The sequence below is a fragment of the Cygnus olor genome, chromosome 2 (assembly GCF_009769625.2).
Source record: "Cygnus olor isolate bCygOlo1 chromosome 2, bCygOlo1.pri.v2, whole genome shotgun sequence".
In the NCBI taxonomy this organism is placed as follows: Eukaryota; Metazoa; Chordata; class Aves; order Anseriformes; family Anatidae; genus Cygnus; species Cygnus olor.
In genome coordinates, this window is record NC_049170.1 from 139,567,208 (window position 1) to 139,586,192 (window position 18,985).

The following is an 18,985-nucleotide window of genomic DNA, read 5'->3' on the forward strand; positions in this document are numbered from 1 at the left end:
GGCAGCACCTGGAGGTACCTCTGCAGGGAGGCAGAGCAGCCCAGGAAGGTTTCGCAATGCATTTCCATAGAAGCAGCAAAATATAACTTACCTTAGGAAAAAAAGGAAAAAAGGAAGAAAATAAAATCTTAAAAGGAAGGGGATTTACAGGGCAATGATATTCATATCTCTAAACTAAGGGCTGCTATAAGATATCTCATCTGCAGTTACACATCTGGCTAAAAGGCAGCTGGCACCGCGGAGTTACATTTGCTCCTCCGGGAGCGAGCTCTGTTGTGACAGGGTTGTTGCCATGGGAAATATCAGTGTTTGTCAAAACTTTAACGTACAGTCCAGCACATCGAGGCACCCGACTTCCTCTGGCGCAGAGAAAGAAGCTGAGAACAACCGAAAATGGTGGCAAAGCGTCTGCAGAGGGGATGGGGAATTAGATCTGCTCGTTAAAAATTAGAGAGAGAAGGAAATGGGCAGCTGTGAGGGGAACAGAGTATCAGCATTGAAATAAAAAGCCCCAATAAAAAACAGGGCAAAAGGCAACACGGTTAATTAATAGCACCATTTTCATTTGACTTCAGTGAGATTAAGAGCAGGCTCACATTCACCGCTGACGGTGCCCAGGGTATCAAAAGCATGCAGCTCCAGGAAAAACAGCGCTTTATTCTGCAGGCTGCTCAGGCCAGCCCACTGCAATAGCAATGCCTGGAAATAACGTGGATTGATTCCTTGTTGCAGCGGTGATTTTTATTTAAGTGGCTCAGGAAAACCCCACCTTTCAGGACAATTCATAGTTCGCTTTAGTGTTGGAATGGTTTCAACATGTGCTTAAAGGCCTTCAGGAGCCTGGGCCCGTGTTTCTTAGATATGCTGTGATGAAGCCAAGACAACAGTAGACTCGATAGGCTGCTGAGGAATCCATCTCCCTCCCAGCAGCAGTGTTGCAAAACTAAATCCATTCATAGTTTTGCAAAATTTCAATTGACGGTGGTGATAAATATCCTCACAGGAACACTCTGGTTTTTTTTTTTTTCTTTATTTTTTATTTTGTTACCTGCTAATGCCAACAATACTTTAAGCACATACAAATTGGACGCCCCCTTTTTTTTTCTGAAAGGGTGTGGGTGCCGAAGGCAGCCAATTCTCATACCTTTAGCAGGTAAAAGTAACCTTACGCAGGCGAATCATCGCTTGGATTGCTCCCTAGAAATGCGCTGATTTGGGTGATTTTTTAAAGATTTATTAGTCTAGGAAGTGTCACCGAGTACACGGCATTCACTCATTGAACGCCTACGCACTCAGAGCCTGAAGAGGTGTGCAAACAGCACTGGCTGTGCTCTCGCCTCGTGATCACCTCATCGAGAGAAACCATCTCAGATCTACCCTGCTTCTTCCCCAGATTCAGGGCTACGAGTGCTGCAGGCGGGCCGCAGGACACCTGGGGTGTGAGGTTTTCTCCTCGGCAGGTGTCCCCGAGTGTTTCCTGCGGGCACCTCTGGTCCCTCGGTGCAGGAAACCCCTCCAGCTGCCTCCACATCTGCACGGCAAACACAGCAGTGACTCACGCCGCGGTACCTGACCCGGCTTGAAACGCTGCACATAAATACTGTCTGACGTCTCACCCACCCCAAAAAGCCCGCCCGCCCTGCCAGCAGCCCTTCCTCCTTTCTGGGAGTTTTCCCTTGCAAGAGCCTGGGAACGCGCCATCCCACAGAAGAAATTAGGATCACCTTTCAGATCTCTCTGCGCCTAGAATATGTTTCCTTTCTTTCTTTTGCATTTTATAAATAGTCCAGCCTTCCTGCAGCTTTTTCCCTGGCCTGGTGACTCATTGTAGACTCATCAGACTTGTTGCTGCTCTCAAGCAGGGAATTGAACTCTCTTGCACAAATAGAGAGAAAGAGATCCCACCAGCTCAGATTAACAACTATTTATGATGTTTTCCCATGGAAAGACGTGAAATACTTCCTGCTGCTCCACAGCTGGAAGGATTAGTGTTAGTATGAGCCCGTGCAAGACTGAGGCGATGCCACCAAGGCCAGCTAGTCTGCGTGTCCTCGCCCTGTCCCCTCTGCTTCCCTCTGGGCGCTTGCAGACGGGAACAATTTCATTCTCCTTAGATCATTGCTGAATGTTTTTGACCCAGTTACTACACTGAGAATGTAACAGGGATGCCAAGTTTTCCATTTATTTCAGAAAACGGACAGACTTTTTTGCCAACATGATTTCCTCGTGGAACCCCACGGAGGTGAGCACAGCACCTGCCTGAGCAGCGAGTGAAGCGCCGATGGAGGCGAGCCCATGGGTTGGGGCAGGTCTTTGTCCCACGGCTGGGAGCAGGAGGATCCCTTCGGCCACCCTCGCCCTTATCCTTTTAAAATCATAGAATCACAGAATCATTAGGGGTGGAAAAGCCCTCCAAGATCACCCGGCCCAACCATCCCCCTACCACCAATGTCACCCACTGAGCCGTGTCCCTAAGCACCACGTCCAACCTTTCCTCGAACACCCCCAGGGACGGTGACGACGCCGCCTCCCTGGGCAACCCGTCCCAGTGCCTGACTGCTCTTTCTGAGAGGAAATGTCTCCTCATTTCCAACCAGAACATCTAATGAACACCGATTGCTGCTGATTGAGAATTATGTCTTCACCAGGCTGACTGCACGGCTTGCGCACATAAGGCGGCAAAAATACTCCCTATTCTTCTTTTCACTTTGGGAAGTTGGGGGCTGTGCTTTTCAGATGCCTACCAGGTAATTAAGCATCAAAAGCTCTCTTTCCTCTCCTTCCCAAGCAGAAGTGTTTAAAACTCCTGAGCTTTCTGTTCGTGGCACGCACCCAGTGCCAGGCACCTTGCAAGCGCTGCGGAGATCACAGCCTTCGCAATTAAACGCTGACAACTTGATGGAATTCAGCCCAGACTGCGTTAATGACATGATGAGCTCGTGAAGGTTTTGTTAAAAAACTAGACTTGACAAATGTTAGTTCCTCCTGAATGTGCTGTAGGCGCTCAGGAGACAGGCTGGGTGTACGCCTCGCAGGTTTCACGCAGGGTCTGGGGAACATTTAGCAGGCACCTTGATATCCACCGAAACCTTCAAAATAAAATTAAAAGAGAGTTCAGGATTAAAATTAAAATTAAAAGAGAGCAGGATTTTCCTTACAAGGAAGTCACGTTGCCTTCCCCAGCAGAATACACAGGTCAGTTTAAAGTCTCACCAAAGCTGTGGCATCCTAGGCAAGGTTCTGAATTACCGATCATAATTCACGTTATCGTTACCCGATTTATATCACAACGCAGCAAGTGCACTAGCAGGTTCAGCCTCATGGATGCAGTAAGGATAAAGGTGCCTTCAGTTCTTGCTCCTTAGGCACCAATTTGTCCTTTGGCAGAAGCAGGATGCCTTCCAGACCTCGATGCCCTGGAAAAGGCAGCGGGTCAGCGCTGCGTGGCACGCTCTACCCCCTTGGAAAGCGTATCCCAGAAACGCTCACCCCAGCCGAACGCCTCCCTCCCTGACCACACGCTTTTTTTCCTCCCGCAGAAACCCCGCGGCACAGAGCAGCCCGAGCCCGTAACACTCCTCTCCCTTCATTCATCGTTCCTCCAGCCCCGATTTCGGGCTGCAACTTTTCTGACAGCTTGCGAGCGTTCCCTTGGTGACAGAAGCCTGCTGCCAAAGCAGACGAGGGGGGGGGAAAACGTCTATTTGCAGCAGCCGTGGCGAGCTGCCAGAGGGACACCTCACGCTCCAGGGCTCGCCGGAGACGAAAACCCTTCCTGACGGGGCGGACAGAAGGCAGAGGGGAAAATCCCCGGAGCACGTCGCTGTGCGCGTGGGACAGCCGGAGGAGCCGCCCCGGTTGTCCTCGCAGGCTCCCGGCCGGCTGCCCCGTCGCGGGACCTCTCTGTTAAAGTATGCGTTAGCTCACCCGCGCAGCATCCAGGCCTGCCGCAATGGAAATTGTTGTGCTCCCGACCGCGAGGGGAAAACCAGGGCTTTTTCCAGCCTTCTCGCCATCCTCTCTGCAGAGATTAACCCCGGCACAGACCGCTGGGGTAACCAGACCCCGAGCCCCCGCACCCAGAGGGAGCGATTCCACCTCCGCGTGCCGCGCAGAGCCCCGCCGGCAGCTCGCCTGGCTCCGCGGGCGTCCCCGTGTCACCGAAGGCCACCCCGTGTCACCAGAGTGCCTGGAGAGGGTGAGGAGGGTTGTGGCTATTAAAACCTCCCTCCTGCCGGTGCTGCTCCCCGACAGCTAGCGTGCAGAGAGAAATTACACACCCACGGGCAAATCCGTCGGCAGAGGCGGCCGTGGTGTGGAAATGCAGCACGAAACACAGAGCGTTCTGAGGCAAGACAGCGCACTGGGACTCCTGCTCGCAAGGTCTGTTCTGCAGAGAAGGAGCCTGGCCCCTGCCTTCCCTCCAGGAACAAGGAGGGCACCATGACTCACGCTGTTCCTAGGCAGGGCGCTGCGTCAAACAGGAACGGTGAGGATCCCATATGGCCTATAGGAACGACAGTGAGTCAACGGCCACAGTTGTGAAATTCGGGAGTCCCTGCAGGCAGGGGAGGGGAGCGGAGCAGGACGCGAAGCCCACGCAACCTGCGCCGGGCAGCAGCTGCCACCTGCGCCTGGCCCCGCAGGAGGGGCTGCATTTCACTGGGGGTGAGACGGGGCAGTTCCACCACCACCAAAAAACCGACCTGTTTTCCACCGGTCTCATGATGGCCCACACAAACGCATTTATTCTGAGTGCGTGGAGAAAAGGAGGGGGCGGATGAAGAGTAGGGAGGCAAAAAAAGGTTCCAAGCAGGAAGTGCAGACTTCATGTTCCGCCCCTGCTGGCTTTACAGAGCTTGTAAATCAAAGGTTAAGAGACAGACGGATTCTCGCTGGTTGGGACACGCACTGATGGACACTACGCTTTGGTTTGAGGTTAACTTCCTTGCGAGGGATAACAACGATGAAGTTCTGCTACCAAAAAAAAGGTCTATATTAAAGAAAATTGGTTTTATTGTAAACAAAGTATAAAGTACAACATAAGAAATGTGCAAATCTTTAAGTAGTCACAAAAGAGCGTATCTAATACACTATTTTCAAACGGTTCACTTTCTGGTACGTGTCCTCAACATAGCATGATAAAATAGAGATAGCGAAAGTTGATGCATTATTTGTCACAAAATATACAGCTTTAATTCTAGGCGGTGTCTTTACTGCCTCATATTACTCTTCAAATCGCAACTTCCTAATTTAATACAATACATAGCATATCCGTAATTCATTTTTAGTATAAGCCGTCTTTCAAAGAAAAACACCCTCAAGAAGCCTAAGGTTCTCGTTTTCCTTTCTTAATCAACCCGAGTAGTTCACACCTACATTGTTCTGAAAAGTGCACTGTATCTGCTTATGAGAAAAATGCCGTGGTGCAGCGTTTTGAGAAGGTACGAAGGAAACCGTAAGCAAGACAAAAGCAGAAGCACCGTACGATGCCCGAGGGTGACCAGTTGTAATCATCACGAGGCTTCCAAACCCCTCCAGGTGCCCACGCCGCGCCCCTTAGCGCCCACCCAAGCCCACCTCGGGCAGCAGGGTGAAGCCGGCACTCCAGCCTCCCGGCGCCTGGCACCAAATCACCCGCGCGGCTGGGCCCGAGAGCGGGCAGGAGGAGAGAACTCCAACCGAGAAGAGGCGGCAGGAGTACGAACACCAGTTCGGCTTATCCGAGGCGGGTACGTGCTGGGCTGTCAAGCTGCGCCCGTACATCGCTATCGTTCTCATCTACGCTGTGCTGGAGATTCCCAACCGGTCGTCAAATCCGCGCTGGTCTCACGCATCAGCAGCGAACCGTCAGCGCCGCAGATGTGCGGCTGACATTTAGTGCGTATGAACGACCTGCCGAATTCAGAAGGTGCACGGCGCGTGCTGCTCAGCTCTACACCCTTCCCTTTCTCTCTCCTCACCAGTGCAAAAGACGCCCGCTATTCCAGCCAGCCGCCCGCTCTCCCAGCACCACGTTTGTGGCCGAGCACAGACTGCCTTTGCCTCTCCGCCGCGCCGCCATCAGCAGCTGGCACCGGAGAACCACAGAGCTGGAGCAAAAGCTTTTTTTTTTTTTTTCTTTTTTTCTTTTTAAAACTGGCATATCCCAGCGCCAACAGTTAATTCCGCCGTGTTCCGAGTAAGTCCTGTCACTGCGCAGCTGCCGAGGGAGGCGGCGCAGCGATGTCGTTCAGCTTGCTCACTTCCATTTGCCAGTTCGGTAACTTCTTCGCCGAGAGGTGGCGGCGGGCGTGCTTCGTCAGGTGGTCGCTCCGCATGAACCGCCGCTCGCACATCGGGCACGCAAACTTCTTCTCACCCGTGTGCGTTCTGCGGTGACGGGACAGTTCATCAGACCGCGCAAACCTCCTCTCACAGCCTTTCCAACTGCAGCTGAAGGGCTTTTCTCCTAAAAGGAAAAAAAAAAAAGACAAAAAAAAATACCATGAATACCAGCTGAGCAACAAACACTACTGTCTTAACAGCGTTTGACTTATTTTTAAAAAAAGTTTTCACTGCAACAGTTGAGCCGAATCCTATATAGGTACTATTTTCAGCCACGTGAAATGCAGAAGAATGTTAATACGCTATTTTTAAAACATGCAGACTCACTATCGTCAAGGCTAAGTAGCACAACGGGTTAAAAATAAAAACCCTGCGGAAACTGAACCATGTGAGACGCTCTTTGTGTCTCCAAGGCCAGCTGATTGCACCGCTCAGCTCCACAGGTCTGCAGGTTACGGTGACCAAAGCACCCCGCTGAAACGCGGCCTGTAGCCACGTTAGTCCCAGCTGTAAGTGACAGAGCTCTGGTGGCACGCTGCGAGCCCACGTGCTGACACACGTCACTTTCTGCTCCTGTGATTAAGAGCTGAGGCGTGGAGAAGTTGCCCAAAGATAACCAAGGTAGGAACCGAGTGGGGTGGACGCTGCTTTCTTTCATAAAAAAATCCCTTTTAAGTTTTACCTACTTCTGACAAAGGCACTCTTGTGGAGAAGCCTAACGAGGCGCGTTTAACTGCAGAAGGGCACACTCTGCGTTTGGGCAAGGCCTGGCTCCCCGTGCTTGTCACAAGCGTTACTGCCTGCCCTCTGGCACGGAGCAGGGCCAACACAAACAAGCTGCTGAATCAACTTCCCCTCCGGGGTAATTCCTAGCACAGACCAGGCAGCATTATTACACGCACAACGGCGAAAGCAGGGTTTCATTGCTGCCCCGCAAATCATCCCACGAACAAACCCAGTAACCGTGAGATCCCCAACAAGCAGCGCGCAGAGCGGCAGCTTCCTAGGCTGATTTTTAACGCCCAGAAAGAGCGACCAACCTGTGTGTGTTCGGACATGAGCCTTCAAATGGGAGCTCTTGAAGTAAGTTTTCCCACATCCCGGGTAGTTGCAGACGTGACTTCGTATCCTTGAAGAATCGAGAGGGGGAGTGACTTTGGCTGCAGAAGGCACGAAGCCGGGAGCAGGGGCAATAGGAGAGAGTCTGGTGCCGTTTGGACTAAGGATGGGCGCCTTCGTGCTCTGCACCACGGGCTGGGGCACGACAAACATAACGGCGCCTTTGGGAACTTGAGCACCCATGAACACCATGGGCTGGCAGAGCGCTGGCTGCTGGCTCGCCGTGGTGCTGGGCACGACGGCCGTCACCACCGAGTTGCTGGCAGGCAGCGGGACCATCTGGCAAATCACCGGCACAGGGGGGGCTCCGCTTCCCGGCACGGGGCACGGGGGTGCCACCAGCGCCGAGCACTGCGCCGCTCCGGGGACAGACTGATGCCTGCTGACCGCGGGCTTCGTCGAGGGCTCGGCGCCGCCAGCTGGTTCTGCAGTTTTTCCTTCCGCAGCTGGCAGTTTGCCACTTTCATAACTCACTCTGCCCGGCGCCGCCGCTGAGCGCTCCGCTTCGGCGCTCTGTTTACTATCGGTTTCCCGTGAAACACCGTCCTGGTATTTCAGCACGCTGGCTGCTCTCACCGGGCAGGTTTTGTGATTGCAAAGCTGAGCATCGGCCGTATGGCGAATAACGCTGGTCGCTTGCGCCTTCAGAGGCCTGGGTGCTGGAGGCCGGGGGGCCTCCGTGTAAGGTGCGGTGAGGGGCGGCTTGGCGGCTTCAGCCAGCGACTTGCAGTGCGCTGCAGGTGGCGCTGGTGGCCCTGGGTGGACGACCTGAGACATCTCGAAGTCCGACGGGCTGTAGGGTGGAGTCAGGCACTGCGGGGAGAAGAGGGAAGGTAAGGGGGGGGCGTGTTACCAACCTGTTCCCACACTCACCCTGAGAAAGGAGCACGCACGCACGGTATCAAAGACTTACAAATGCGGGTATCGTGTTGAAGTCTGCTGCTCCAGGAAGCAAAGTCTCGTCGCTCTCTTCCGACATATCAGATGCTGGAGTTATAGGTCTCACGTCGGCGTATTTCTTGAAGTCAGACTTCCAGTTGCAACTCATAGAAATAAGGGCTTCCACAGCCTCATAATCGCTTTTTTCAGGGGTATTGTTCCAGAAATATCTAGCATCTCTCTGTTTCTCAGTCATCATCTCCATTTCTTCCTCCTGTTTGGGTCAGGGGAAAAAATAACCCTTTAAACCTGATGGCTAAGCCTAAGCATTTAGCCAATTGTCAGAAGGCTCTGTAAAAACAAAACAAAACAAAGCAACACGCGCCAGACAAATACGCCTGATGATGTTGGGGATATGCCTGCATTTCCCTGCCCCCTTTCTCCTTTATATAATGCTGTCACGAACCTGTTTGCGGGGTAATCTGGCCATCTGGCGATTACATACCTTCTGGAGACAAAAGACCTTCCCCAAACCTTCAGCAACACCTTAAGTCACTCCACAACGCGAGCGCAGCGCCCGAAACGGTAACACCAAGTCTCCCAGCCGAACCCGAGGCACAACCCTTCCCCGCACCGCGCCGCCGCTCCCTTCCCGCGGCACCGCTCATCCAGACGCGCCTTTCCCTGAGGTGGCTCAAGCCGGGAGGGGACCGCAGGGGAGCCGGGGTAGCCACAGCAGCTCCGGGCTCGGGTCTCCGGGGGCGGCTGAGGGGCGCGGGTGGCGCTGAGGGGACCGTGAGGCACCGCCTTCCCCCCCCCCCCCCCCCGCGGCCGTTGGGGTGCGCCGAGGTGACGGTGGCGCGCGCCCAACCGCCGCCCCCCTCCCTCCCGCCCAGCACCGAGGCCCCGCCCCCCCGCCGCCCCCATTGGCTCGCCTCCCCCCCCCGCGGCGCTCCCATTGGCCGGCGGCGGGCAGAGGCGCGGCCGGGGAGGGGGGGGGCCACGCGAACAAAGCGTGATCGGCGGCTGCTCGGGCCGGGGAGCGCCGCGCGCCGACCTTTCACCCACTGCGCCCCCGCCCGCGGCAGGAAGGAGCCGGGCCCCGCCTGCACAGCTCCGGGGGGGGCCGTCATCACCCCGCCGGGCCGCCGGGCTCCCGGCCCCTCAGCCCAGCGCTCCCCCAGCTCCCCGCACCCCCGCTCCCGCCGCGCTCACCGCTGGCCGGTGTCGGCGGCGGGAGATGCTGACAGGAGCCGCCGCCTCCGCCGTCCGCCCGCCACCGCCGCCCGCCGCCTTCTGCTCGCCGCTCCCCATCCCGCCGCCGGCACCCCCAGCGCCTCGCGCCGGAGAGGGGCGGGGCGATGGGCGGGGCTCCCGCCGCCCGGGCCGTCCAATCAGCGCCAAAGGTGTGTGAGGCGCCGGCCAATGGGAGCGCGGCGCCCGCGCGTGATCGGCTGCTGCCCCGCGGCGTGCCCGGGGTGGTGGCGCGGCGTGCGCGCCCCCGCGGGCGGGTCCCCGCCGGCTGAGTCAGAGCCCCCCCGGCGTGAGGGGAGGTCACGTGGTGCGGGGGGGGGTGACGGGAGGGGGTTCCCTGAGGTGAAGCCGCCCTGAGGTGAGGTTGCGCTGAAGTGAAGCGGGGCCGGCTAGCGGCTGCTAATTAGCCGGGCGGCGGTTAATTACCTCACGCCGCGGCGCCACACAAGGGCGGGGGCCGCCTCCCGGCCGCAGCCGTGGCGTGGGGCTCGTTTTCCTGTCAGGTTTTGGGTTGGGGGGGGGGGAAAGATGGCCGCGCTGCCGGCTCCTCGCGGAGCTCCCCGTCTCCCGCGGCGGTTTTCTGTCACGAAGTGTGCCGGTGCTAACGCGTCTCCCTCTCTTACAGCCGCGTCAAGGTCTGCGGGTCTGCTCTGCGGAATTCCTCTCCCCCTGTCGGCAGGCAGGGAGCGGGGGGGGCTGGCGGCGGCTGTTGTCCTCCCGGAACCTGCTGGGAAACCTCCCAGAACGATTTATTCCGCTGGAAGCGGAGAGTGCCGCAGGAAGAGCAGGCGGGCGGATTCTCCAGCCTGAAGGAAAAATGAGGGTATTACAACTAAAAAAAATAAAAATGGTCTGAAACGCTTCTCAGTCAGTTCAGAGACTTGCTTATTGACATAAGTTGTATTTTTATTCTCAGAGAAAAAAAAAAAACAAAACACTTTTTTATTGCTTTAATTCCACAGCTTCCACTGGTATGGTTTGAATTTCTATTACTTCTCCTCATGCCGCTGCCCACATGTGCATCTGGCGGGATGCTCCCTCCAATTTCCCCCCAGCCCGTTTAGGCGAGATCCCTCTCCCCTCAGTCCTGCTGCCAAAGCTCTTACAGCAGCTCCTGCTATCTTACTACCCGTGAAAATTGTTATCGCTTAACAGCGAAATCAGTAGCTCCCATCTCCCGGGTGTATTGTGCAACCCGTGGCAGCACTGCGTTGTTACTTGCCTTTTGGCTAGGTTTTATTAAATCCCTGCCATGCTTGCAGAGAAACCGATTGGCTTACCTGCCTTATCTAGAGGGAATTCCCAAAGGAGGATTTAATTCGGGATGATCCAAATCTTTTTCGCTAGCAGGAGCAAACAGGTGCTTACAAACGACCGCGCTGCGCCCCACACCTCCGGGTGCCTTTCGGCCAAAATCCCCTTTTGTTTTCCCTCTTCAGGATCTTTAGGCCTGATCTCCAGGTGAGGGCCGGGTGCTGATGGGCGGTAAAAGCCTGCCTTGCTGCCCTGGGATGCAGCCAGGGCTTGGGGCTTTTGGGGAGCGGAGAGCTGGCCGTGAGGGGCTGGGCTGGCTTCAGAGAGCCTGGCTCTCCGCAGGCACCGCCATCCCAGCCACGTCTCGTCGCGGTGGCAGCGCTTCAAGTCCCTGGGGGCAGACTGGGAAAAGGCAGCCCTCATAACTGGAGGGACCGAGCTGCTGCTTGGATCCCGTACCCCGCAGGAGCTCTGTCCCCCCAGCGCCTCCAATCCCTTCTTAGCACACACCCCAGGTGTCCGGGGGGGTAAAACTGTTTCACTACGAGGGCCCCCGTACATCTTGGATTGCTCTTCCCTTCCCCTCTCCTTCCCCCGCGCTGCGCGCTGCAGGGTGGGACTGTCAGAACCACCTCTCCCAAAAATAATCTCAGCTTCAGAGGCTGGAAAATGTGACAGCTCGCTTCCCTGCGCGGAGCAGAGCGATGCGGTGGGCGTCTGAAAGCAGCTGGGGCTCAGGGGGCGGCCGGGGAGACACAGCTCCGAAATGGCAGGAGGGGAAGGGACGGCCGGGGGCACAGGCGAGAGCTCCAGCTGCACACCCTGGCATGGCTCCTACCGCTCGTGTTCGTTTATTAATGGTTGGAAAGGCGTTTCTCCACGGCAGACAGCAGCCTCAGAGCTTTGCGTATCAGATAGCTGGGGAGGTGGAGCGTGCCGTCGGCAGTAGGGCGGCTTGTCTCCCTTTTCGTCTCCTGTAACTTCTTTACTCTTCCTTTTCATGCCCCATTTTCCCCGCACATCCTACCCTTAGGAAAAGCCCACGTTGTCCTGGTTTGGGAATTTCTTATTAGTACACCAGGCGAAAAACAGAACTTATGTATAATCAGCGTTAAGGCTTGCTTTAGTTTATTTTACCAGCCCGATTTCCAGACCCAGCGAGTCCTGGCAGCACTGCGTTCCTCCCCTACCCGATACCGAGCCCAGTTGGTGTGTACGTGCGTGTTGCACAGTATTGCTCACAGCCCTTGTCTCCCGAGTGTTTGCGGCTGCTCTGAGTCAGCGCAGCCCTGTCCTGCCTCGCCTGCTCAGCGCCGTTTGGTGGAAGGCTTCAGAGGCTGTTAGCAATGCTGGTGTTTGCACGGCTGCCACGGGAGACAGGCTGGTGGGGGGAAAAAAAAAACAACACAAAACACCCCTAGTGAAGCCTAAGGCAGGTAAGATACGCTTCTTTTTGGCAAGTGAGCGGATTTCAGTAAAGGTGATTTTCTTTGGCAGTCACTGAACTATGACTGTGGGTTTGGATGTGTTGGTGTTTTTCGTTCAGTTTCCTGGAGAAGCCGGGGACGTGGCTTTATGCCATCTAGGAGCAAGCTGATGTGTTTGCTTTCTAAAGGCGCTCAGAAGTTTGACGTTTAAGCACTTGTGGGTTATTTATTTACGCCTATTACACTATATCTGAAGTCTAAATTTCCCAGGAAACCACTTAGGCAGCCTGCAGGTCATATTTTTCTGATGTGGAAAGGTAAATTGTTGTGGGATCGGGAGGATAAATTAGGGAAGAGATTTGGCATCACAGCTGGTAAATCACTGGCCAACTGTGTACCTTCAGTCCTGTCCAGCAGTCGAAACCTGAATTTCAACCTGCTGTTATCTGTGGCTTATCTTGGCTTCGTCACGAAGAATTTAGAAGGGAGCTTTAAGTTGCTCCTTTGTCCTGAAGTCTTGGCTTCTACGCGCTAGTAAGCAAGAAGCCGTATTCCACGGCTGATGACGGGCCACCAGTGGGTATTTTTAACCTCTGATATTAGATGCGTGCTTGTTTCACAGAAAACTGTAGGTGGATGGTTATTTTTGTCAGATCAGAAGGACCCGAGGTAAGTAAATGACTGGCTCAGTACCCGCTGGAGATTGCGGCAGGTTTCGTATTCAGCTCCTTAAGTGCAGGATCAGGTTGTACGTCAAGCAGAACCTTCCTCGGGTACCGCGGCTGTCACAGGAACTGTGTTTCTCTGCAGGACACGATGATGGTACCGGCTACCGCCCTGTTTCCCATCTGTCGTTGTGGAAGGGCAGCCAGAGCTTTGATGTGGTCAAACCAGCCAAGTCGCATGCTCTCTGCATGCCTTGACTGCAGAAATCCTGGGAATTTGGCGGAGTGGAAATCAGGAGTTAATATTGGAATGGTTTGTTGATTCTTTCCACGCGGATCATGCTTCGTGTTTCACTTCACACGGTATGACCCAGGGTTTATTTCTGTTTAGTATCTCGTGCGTTCTTTCTTTCATTTGTGCAACGCTGGTGGTTTTAGTGACACGACGAATAAAGGGCAACACTGTTGGGCCCTGAGTGTGATGCGGAGGTGTGCCATTTAAGAACACGGATACCTTTGGAAAGCTGTGGAAGGGTATGGCAGAGAGGCATTGTTTGTTTGCAGACAGCTTCGAAAATATCAGGGAGCACAACCGAAAGCCTTTTCTGCTTTCGAGGCTGACATGGGAGCCTGTGTTCTACCACTTTGGCATATTTGTTATATTCAGAGCTTTCCCGCTGTCACAATTTAATTAACTCTTTTGTATAAAACCCAACTGATCAGTCTAAATTACTGTTAACAAAATCAGAAACTAAGAAGCTGATTTAAGTGAAAGGAGAAGACAGCCTGCGAGCCCTGAATAGTGAGCGTGTGTAGCTGACAAAGCCACCTGTCCATGCTCTCATCAGATAAATATTTTTCCTGATGGAAGCATTAGAAGTACATTTGCTTGCTTTTTCATGCCAAAACTGAATTTGCTTGTTACACAGTGACTTAATAGCTGCTGCATTTCAGGAGTTCCTCTGATGGTAAGTATCCTGGAGGGATGAAGGTGGTGGAGTGAGCAGGGCATTTCATTTGACATATTACTGCAGTATGGAAGTCAGCAGGGACTTTCCTTCTTCTAACAAAAGTAACAGCATGTCTACACCCCCAAATACAAGTGTTTTGATAACAGTCATGTGAATAAAGGTCATTCTTTTCTTTAAGCCTACCTTCCTTTAATATTTTTTGAACTGTCAACTAGTTTCAGCCACATAAGACAGATGTGATGGAGCAAAACTATCAGTAAATTTAATATTGCAGGAACCACTACCAGTTCTGTGATGCTAATATTTGATCCAACCCCCCCACTGCATGTGTTAGTTCATATTCAAGCAAGCAAATAGTTTCTGGATGGGGAAATGCAGGTACAAAATTGCAGGTAGTATGTCCTACATACAGGGAAGACTAAACAGTGTCCGGTTTGACTCCCTGCACCCAAAACAATCCTCCAGTATGTCTTGGCAGGCCTTGAGCTCTCATATCCCAGCGCTATCTCTTGCCAAATGCCTCAGGTCACATACCACACCCTTGGCATCACCGTACAAAACACACCACTGGCATGCTGTTAAGCAATCATCTCACTATTAGTAATTGATTTCTTTTTTCCTTAAGACGTCACAGGAACTAAGGGCGCCCTTTAAGGACCCGTGGAGATCAAGGCCTTATGTCTCATTTAAATAGATGTCATTGGAGTCGTGGCTTTGCTGCTCAGATAGCCCAGATAGTCTCTTGGCAGCACGGCAAGAATTGAGCAATATTTTTTATTATTATTGTTTGTAAAGAGGCTGTGTGAAAGCCCGATTTGGTGCTGCTCGATGCAATATCTCTGCTGTATCTGAGCCACGTGAGGGGCTGCAGGGTAGATCCCCGTTTACTCTCCAGATGGACAGCATGCAGATCGTGATGGCTTCATCAGAGCCCCCTGGGAGGGACCCCCCAGCAGTGGCATTGCGCTTGTGGCCAGAAGAACTTGCTCAAAGTGCCCATCAAGTGTGCCAAACCCCTGGGCTTTGCCAGTGCTGCTCATCTCGAGTGGCTTTCTTGCAGATAACACAGGAGCAGGTTGGTGGGGCTGGGGGAAGCAATGATTTTCTAAGTGGGGAGTGCACAGGGAGTAGGTGCTCATCGTTGGTTCTCCTGCTTGTGTCAGTGCCTCAGGCAGAGGCAGATCACACGGGGAACGCCACGTGCGGCCTGTCCCAACCCCCTGCCTGGCAGCAGGGTGCTGGCATCTCGCCACTCCCTGAACTCTCCTCTGTGCGGCTCGCTGTGGTCCTGCAGTGCAGTTTTTGGGACACGCATCTCGTTCCTGAAGCTCACCACAGGGTGAGCCTTGGCCCTGCATCCCACCGTTGGAGCTGTGCACTTCGGTCTTGCAGCTCACTGTTGTCATAAGGCAACCCTTGACTCAGCTCGTCCTTGGAGTCATGCTGCACCTTGTCCCACCGATACTCTGCAGGAGCCACAGCAGCAAGGAGAGGGGCAGGTGAGCCACAGCAGGGTGCCGGCCCCATTTGTGGTGGCGTTCGGAGCTCCCTGACATCATGGAGGTTCTTCTGGAAGAGGAGGGCACTGGCCTGTCCCTAGTGGGCAGGACATGCGTTACTGATGGCATCTGCACCACAGACTGAGCTGGATTAGCTGGTTACGGTATCCATGAATCTGCGGTGGTTGCCAGCCTCCGAAGGGTGGTGGCAGTTCTCCTTTCTGTGCAGGCGGGTCCAATAAGGGAAGCGCCAGTGTTAAGGGGTGGGCAGGCAGCCTTGTGAAGACCCTGTCAGTCTGAGCCCACCTGGGACTGTTGTCTCCCTGGTCATAGCATATTTTAAGTTGGAAGGGACACACAAGGATCATTGAGTTCAACTCCTGGCTCCACACAGGACCACCCAAAAATCAGACCACGTTTCAGACAGCGTTGTCCAAACACTTCTTGAACTCCAGCAGGCTCGGTGCCGTGATGGCTGCCCTGGGGAGCCTGTCCCAGTGCCCGACCACCCTCTGGGTGCAGAACCTTTCCCTAACCCCCAGCCTGACCCTCCCCTGTCCCAGCTCCATGCCGTTCCCTCGGGTCCTGTCGCTGTCCCCAGAGAGCAGAGCTCAGCGCCTGCCCCTCCGCTCCCCTCGTGAGGGAGCTGCAGGCCGCCATGAGGCCTCCCCTCAGCCTGCTCTGCGCTGGGCTGAGCAAACCAAGGGACCTCAGCTGCTCCTCATGTGTCTTCCCCTCTAGACCCTTCACCATCTCTGTAGCTCTCTTTTGGCCACTCTCTAATAGTTTTATGTCCTTCTCATACTGTGGCACCCAAAACCGCATGCAGTGCCTGAGGTGAGGCCGCACCACCGCAGCCCAGAGCAGGACAATGACTTCCCTCAGCCAGCTAAAAGTCCAAAGTCTCCTCTCCACAAGGGGAAGAAGGGACCGTGGGTGAGGTCAATGCCTGGAGGGCTGCAGATGTCTATGCACGCATCTGTTGCAAAACAGCGGCCGAGGGCCGTGGAGCACGGCCTGCGCTGGTGAGCGTGCTGGTGTGGGAGGCCAGCGAGGCCCAGGCAGGAGGGGAGTGCTCTGGTACGGACCTCGTGCTCCTGCTCATCTCTGCCGTGGGTGCACATCATCTGCTCCAGAGGACCCTTGTTGCGAGCGGCTGGGAAGCGAGCCAGCTCGCACTGCGTGGCCCTGGGCCCGAGGTTGTTCTCTGGTTCAAATGGCAAAGTGAATATAAATGTACCCAGAGCCACTGTGGGTGGGGTTTGGCTAAGATTAGGTGCTTACAGCGGAAGCGTCTGCCTTTATAACTCTTTTTATAGTCATTGGAGTGCTATAAAATACAAATCATGGGGTTTGGGGTGCATTTCATCTTTTGCCTGATGTGGGAGGAATTGCATTCAGCAATGACGGCTCCATCTCCAGTGCTGATAACGGGAGCGCGGACAGCTTCCACAGGTGGGTAGCCCTGCCGAGCGGGTGGGCGACGTGAGGGGAATCCAACTGTGAGCAGCCTGCAAGGCTGAGGAGAACCTGGACAGAGAGGAGTCACAGTGGTGGGAGCGCTGGGTATGACAATTTAGGAGCTGAGGAAGCCTGAGGATCTTGTTCTGGGGACAAGGAAGTGGAGGAGAAGGGATGCTCTTGCTGTTGAGAGGGGGCACCTGGGGAATAGTCTCAAAGCCTGCAGGAAACCAGGCTCTCCCAGACCTGCTTGTTCACCTCTGTCCTGAGTGAGAAGCTTCCATTTTCTCCCATTTTCTCTCAGTTTATTACATGGGGCAGCAGCTGACCCTCACTGTCTGTCAGAGGTGGCTCTCTTGTGGGGCAGCATAGGTAGAGAGGCTCTGTTCTGCTAAGTGGAAAAGTGCTTGTCCACCTTGAGCCTCTCCCTAGCCCCTGGGGTTACTTCTCTGGGTACAGCTGGAAGACTGGGGTCACAGGCTTTGTGATCCCTGCGATTTCCAAGAACTGATTCACAGGTGTAGCTTTTTTAAAAAATAAAATAAAAATAAAGAAGAGAAGAAGACTTGCTTACAACTAGGTCCATTCTTCTGGGAGAGACTTGGCACTCATTTCTCACTACTTTCAGAAATACTTGATTTTTTGATTTTTTTTTTATTTTCAACATTTTCCAAGTGTTTTCCGGTTGATGAGGCAACTTGATGTGGGTTTTGTAGGTGAGCTCTGCTTTCACACCAATATGAATGACTGAAGACTGGCTGACACGTTCCTTTTCAGCAGCCCATTAAGCCTTTTCATGGGTGCTGCTGAAAAGTGACTGTCGGTTTTGCAGTATTGGCAGCACAAAGGCATTCTTGGAAAATGCTATTTCATCTCACTTTGTTTAGGGACAGAAAATGCTGATATTTGGCAGGCAGAAAGAGGGTGTGATTCTGCAGCTGTTGATTCCCAGTGTAGTGAATTATTTTGAGCAAGGACTGAAAGACAGCACATGAAAGATAGATCACTACCAGAAGAAATCATGTGTCCGGCTGTTGGGTTCAGGAGCTGCTCCTGAAGGCCGTTTTTGTTTATTTGATGGCACCAGCCATTGTAAAAGAAACATTGATGTTGCAATGTTTATGTGCATGTGTGTGTTTGTTTTGCAGCTGGAACGGTTTTAATCATCAGTCAGAAAACAGCATCATCCCACTCTGAGTGGTCGGGATCATGTGCTTACCAGGAACCGTCTTCAGAACCCTCCCAAAAACGGACATTTCCTGCATCGGTGTGAGCGTGGGTGGCAGAGAAAGCAGCTAACAAGAGCCCCAGGGTTCCTGTGACCCCCTTTACCTGACAAAGCCTTTCATGGACACATTTGCCACTTTTTGTTCTGCTTGTGTTTTCATATTTCCATTGCACGTACCTGGACGCACAAGCAGCAGGTGCTCTCTCCTCATGGGTCCTGCTCATGACCAGTGAGTGCTGGCTGAGACCGGTGCTGGAACACGAATACAGACAGAAGTAGCACAGGTGGAAGTCCTTTGGCTTCTTTTGTCCTCAGGAAACTTTGACATTAACCCCAAGTTCAAATCAACCTCACGAGACCAAAAGATGCCTACAGCTGTAGGCTGTAACGTATAGATAGCTCTCTGGAGCAGGTCACATCTGTGATAATTCTCCAGAAAGCTTTGTTTGCTCTTCCATCTTCTGGAGGAGAAGACTTGGGAATTCCTAAAGCTGGTGCGAGGTCCCCTCTCTACCTCACCCCAGTATTTTCTGCCCCACTTTGAGCTGCATTGTCACATTTTATCAGTTTGATGTTGCACTTTGGGTCTGTTTCCTCACCTGCAGTGAGTTAAAGGCTCAGATTTCATATAAGAGCGATTTGAGGCCTTGTGAATGCTCGTAGTCACAGTGAAAGCTGTGATACGGTATCGTCCTGGCTAACACAACTACGGAAGGCAAAGCTGAGAAGCTGGCGTACATACATGTAAAATAAGCCACTTCATGAAAAGTATCTATTAAACTGAAGAAACACAGCGCAGCAACCCGTGCTGAAGGAAGCTTTATGAAACCCGTATTAGGATGGCACAGTGAGGCTGCAGTTCTCAGGGGCAGACCTGTGCGTGGCCCTATCCGCAGACCCT

General features: G+C 53.6%; 1 protein-coding gene and 1 long non-coding RNA gene across 9 annotated transcripts; one reads left to right on the forward strand and one right to left on the reverse strand.

Annotated features, from left to right (window-relative positions):
- Window positions 1–2,162: 2,162 nt before the first annotated feature.
- Window positions 2,163–10,298, reverse strand: KLF10 (Kruppel like factor 10). 8 transcript variants are annotated; one of them, XM_040548685.1, is made up of 7 exons: window positions 10,205–10,298; window positions 9,541–9,731; window positions 8,360–8,599; window positions 7,368–8,259; window positions 4,281–6,451; window positions 3,214–3,416; window positions 2,163–3,089 (listed from the first exon to the last, which is right to left on the reverse strand). In XM_040548685.1, the coding sequence occupies exons 2-5, from the start codon at window positions 9,637–9,639 to the stop codon at window positions 6,192–6,194; spliced, it is 1,491 nt and encodes a 496-aa protein (XP_040404619.1). In that variant the 5' UTR covers window positions 9,640–9,731; window positions 10,205–10,298; the 3' UTR covers window positions 2,163–3,089; window positions 3,214–3,416; window positions 4,281–6,191. The 8 variants fall into 8 exon arrangements, with proteins under 8 accessions (XP_040404619.1, XP_040404616.1, XP_040404615.1 ...); XM_040548682.1 differs by lacking the exon at window positions 10,205–10,298 and having other exon boundaries at window positions 2,163–2,365; window positions 2,833–3,089; window positions 9,541–9,723; XM_040548681.1 differs by lacking the exon at window positions 10,205–10,298 and having other exon boundaries at window positions 2,163–2,365; window positions 2,745–3,089; window positions 9,541–9,723.
- LOC121065692 lies at window positions 9,778–10,446 on the forward strand. The gene is made up of 2 exons (XR_005817260.1): window positions 9,778–9,937; window positions 10,205–10,446. It is a non-coding gene; the product is annotated as an uncharacterized LOC121065692 (long non-coding RNA).
- The last annotated feature ends 8,539 nt before the right edge of the window (window positions 10,447–18,985 follow it).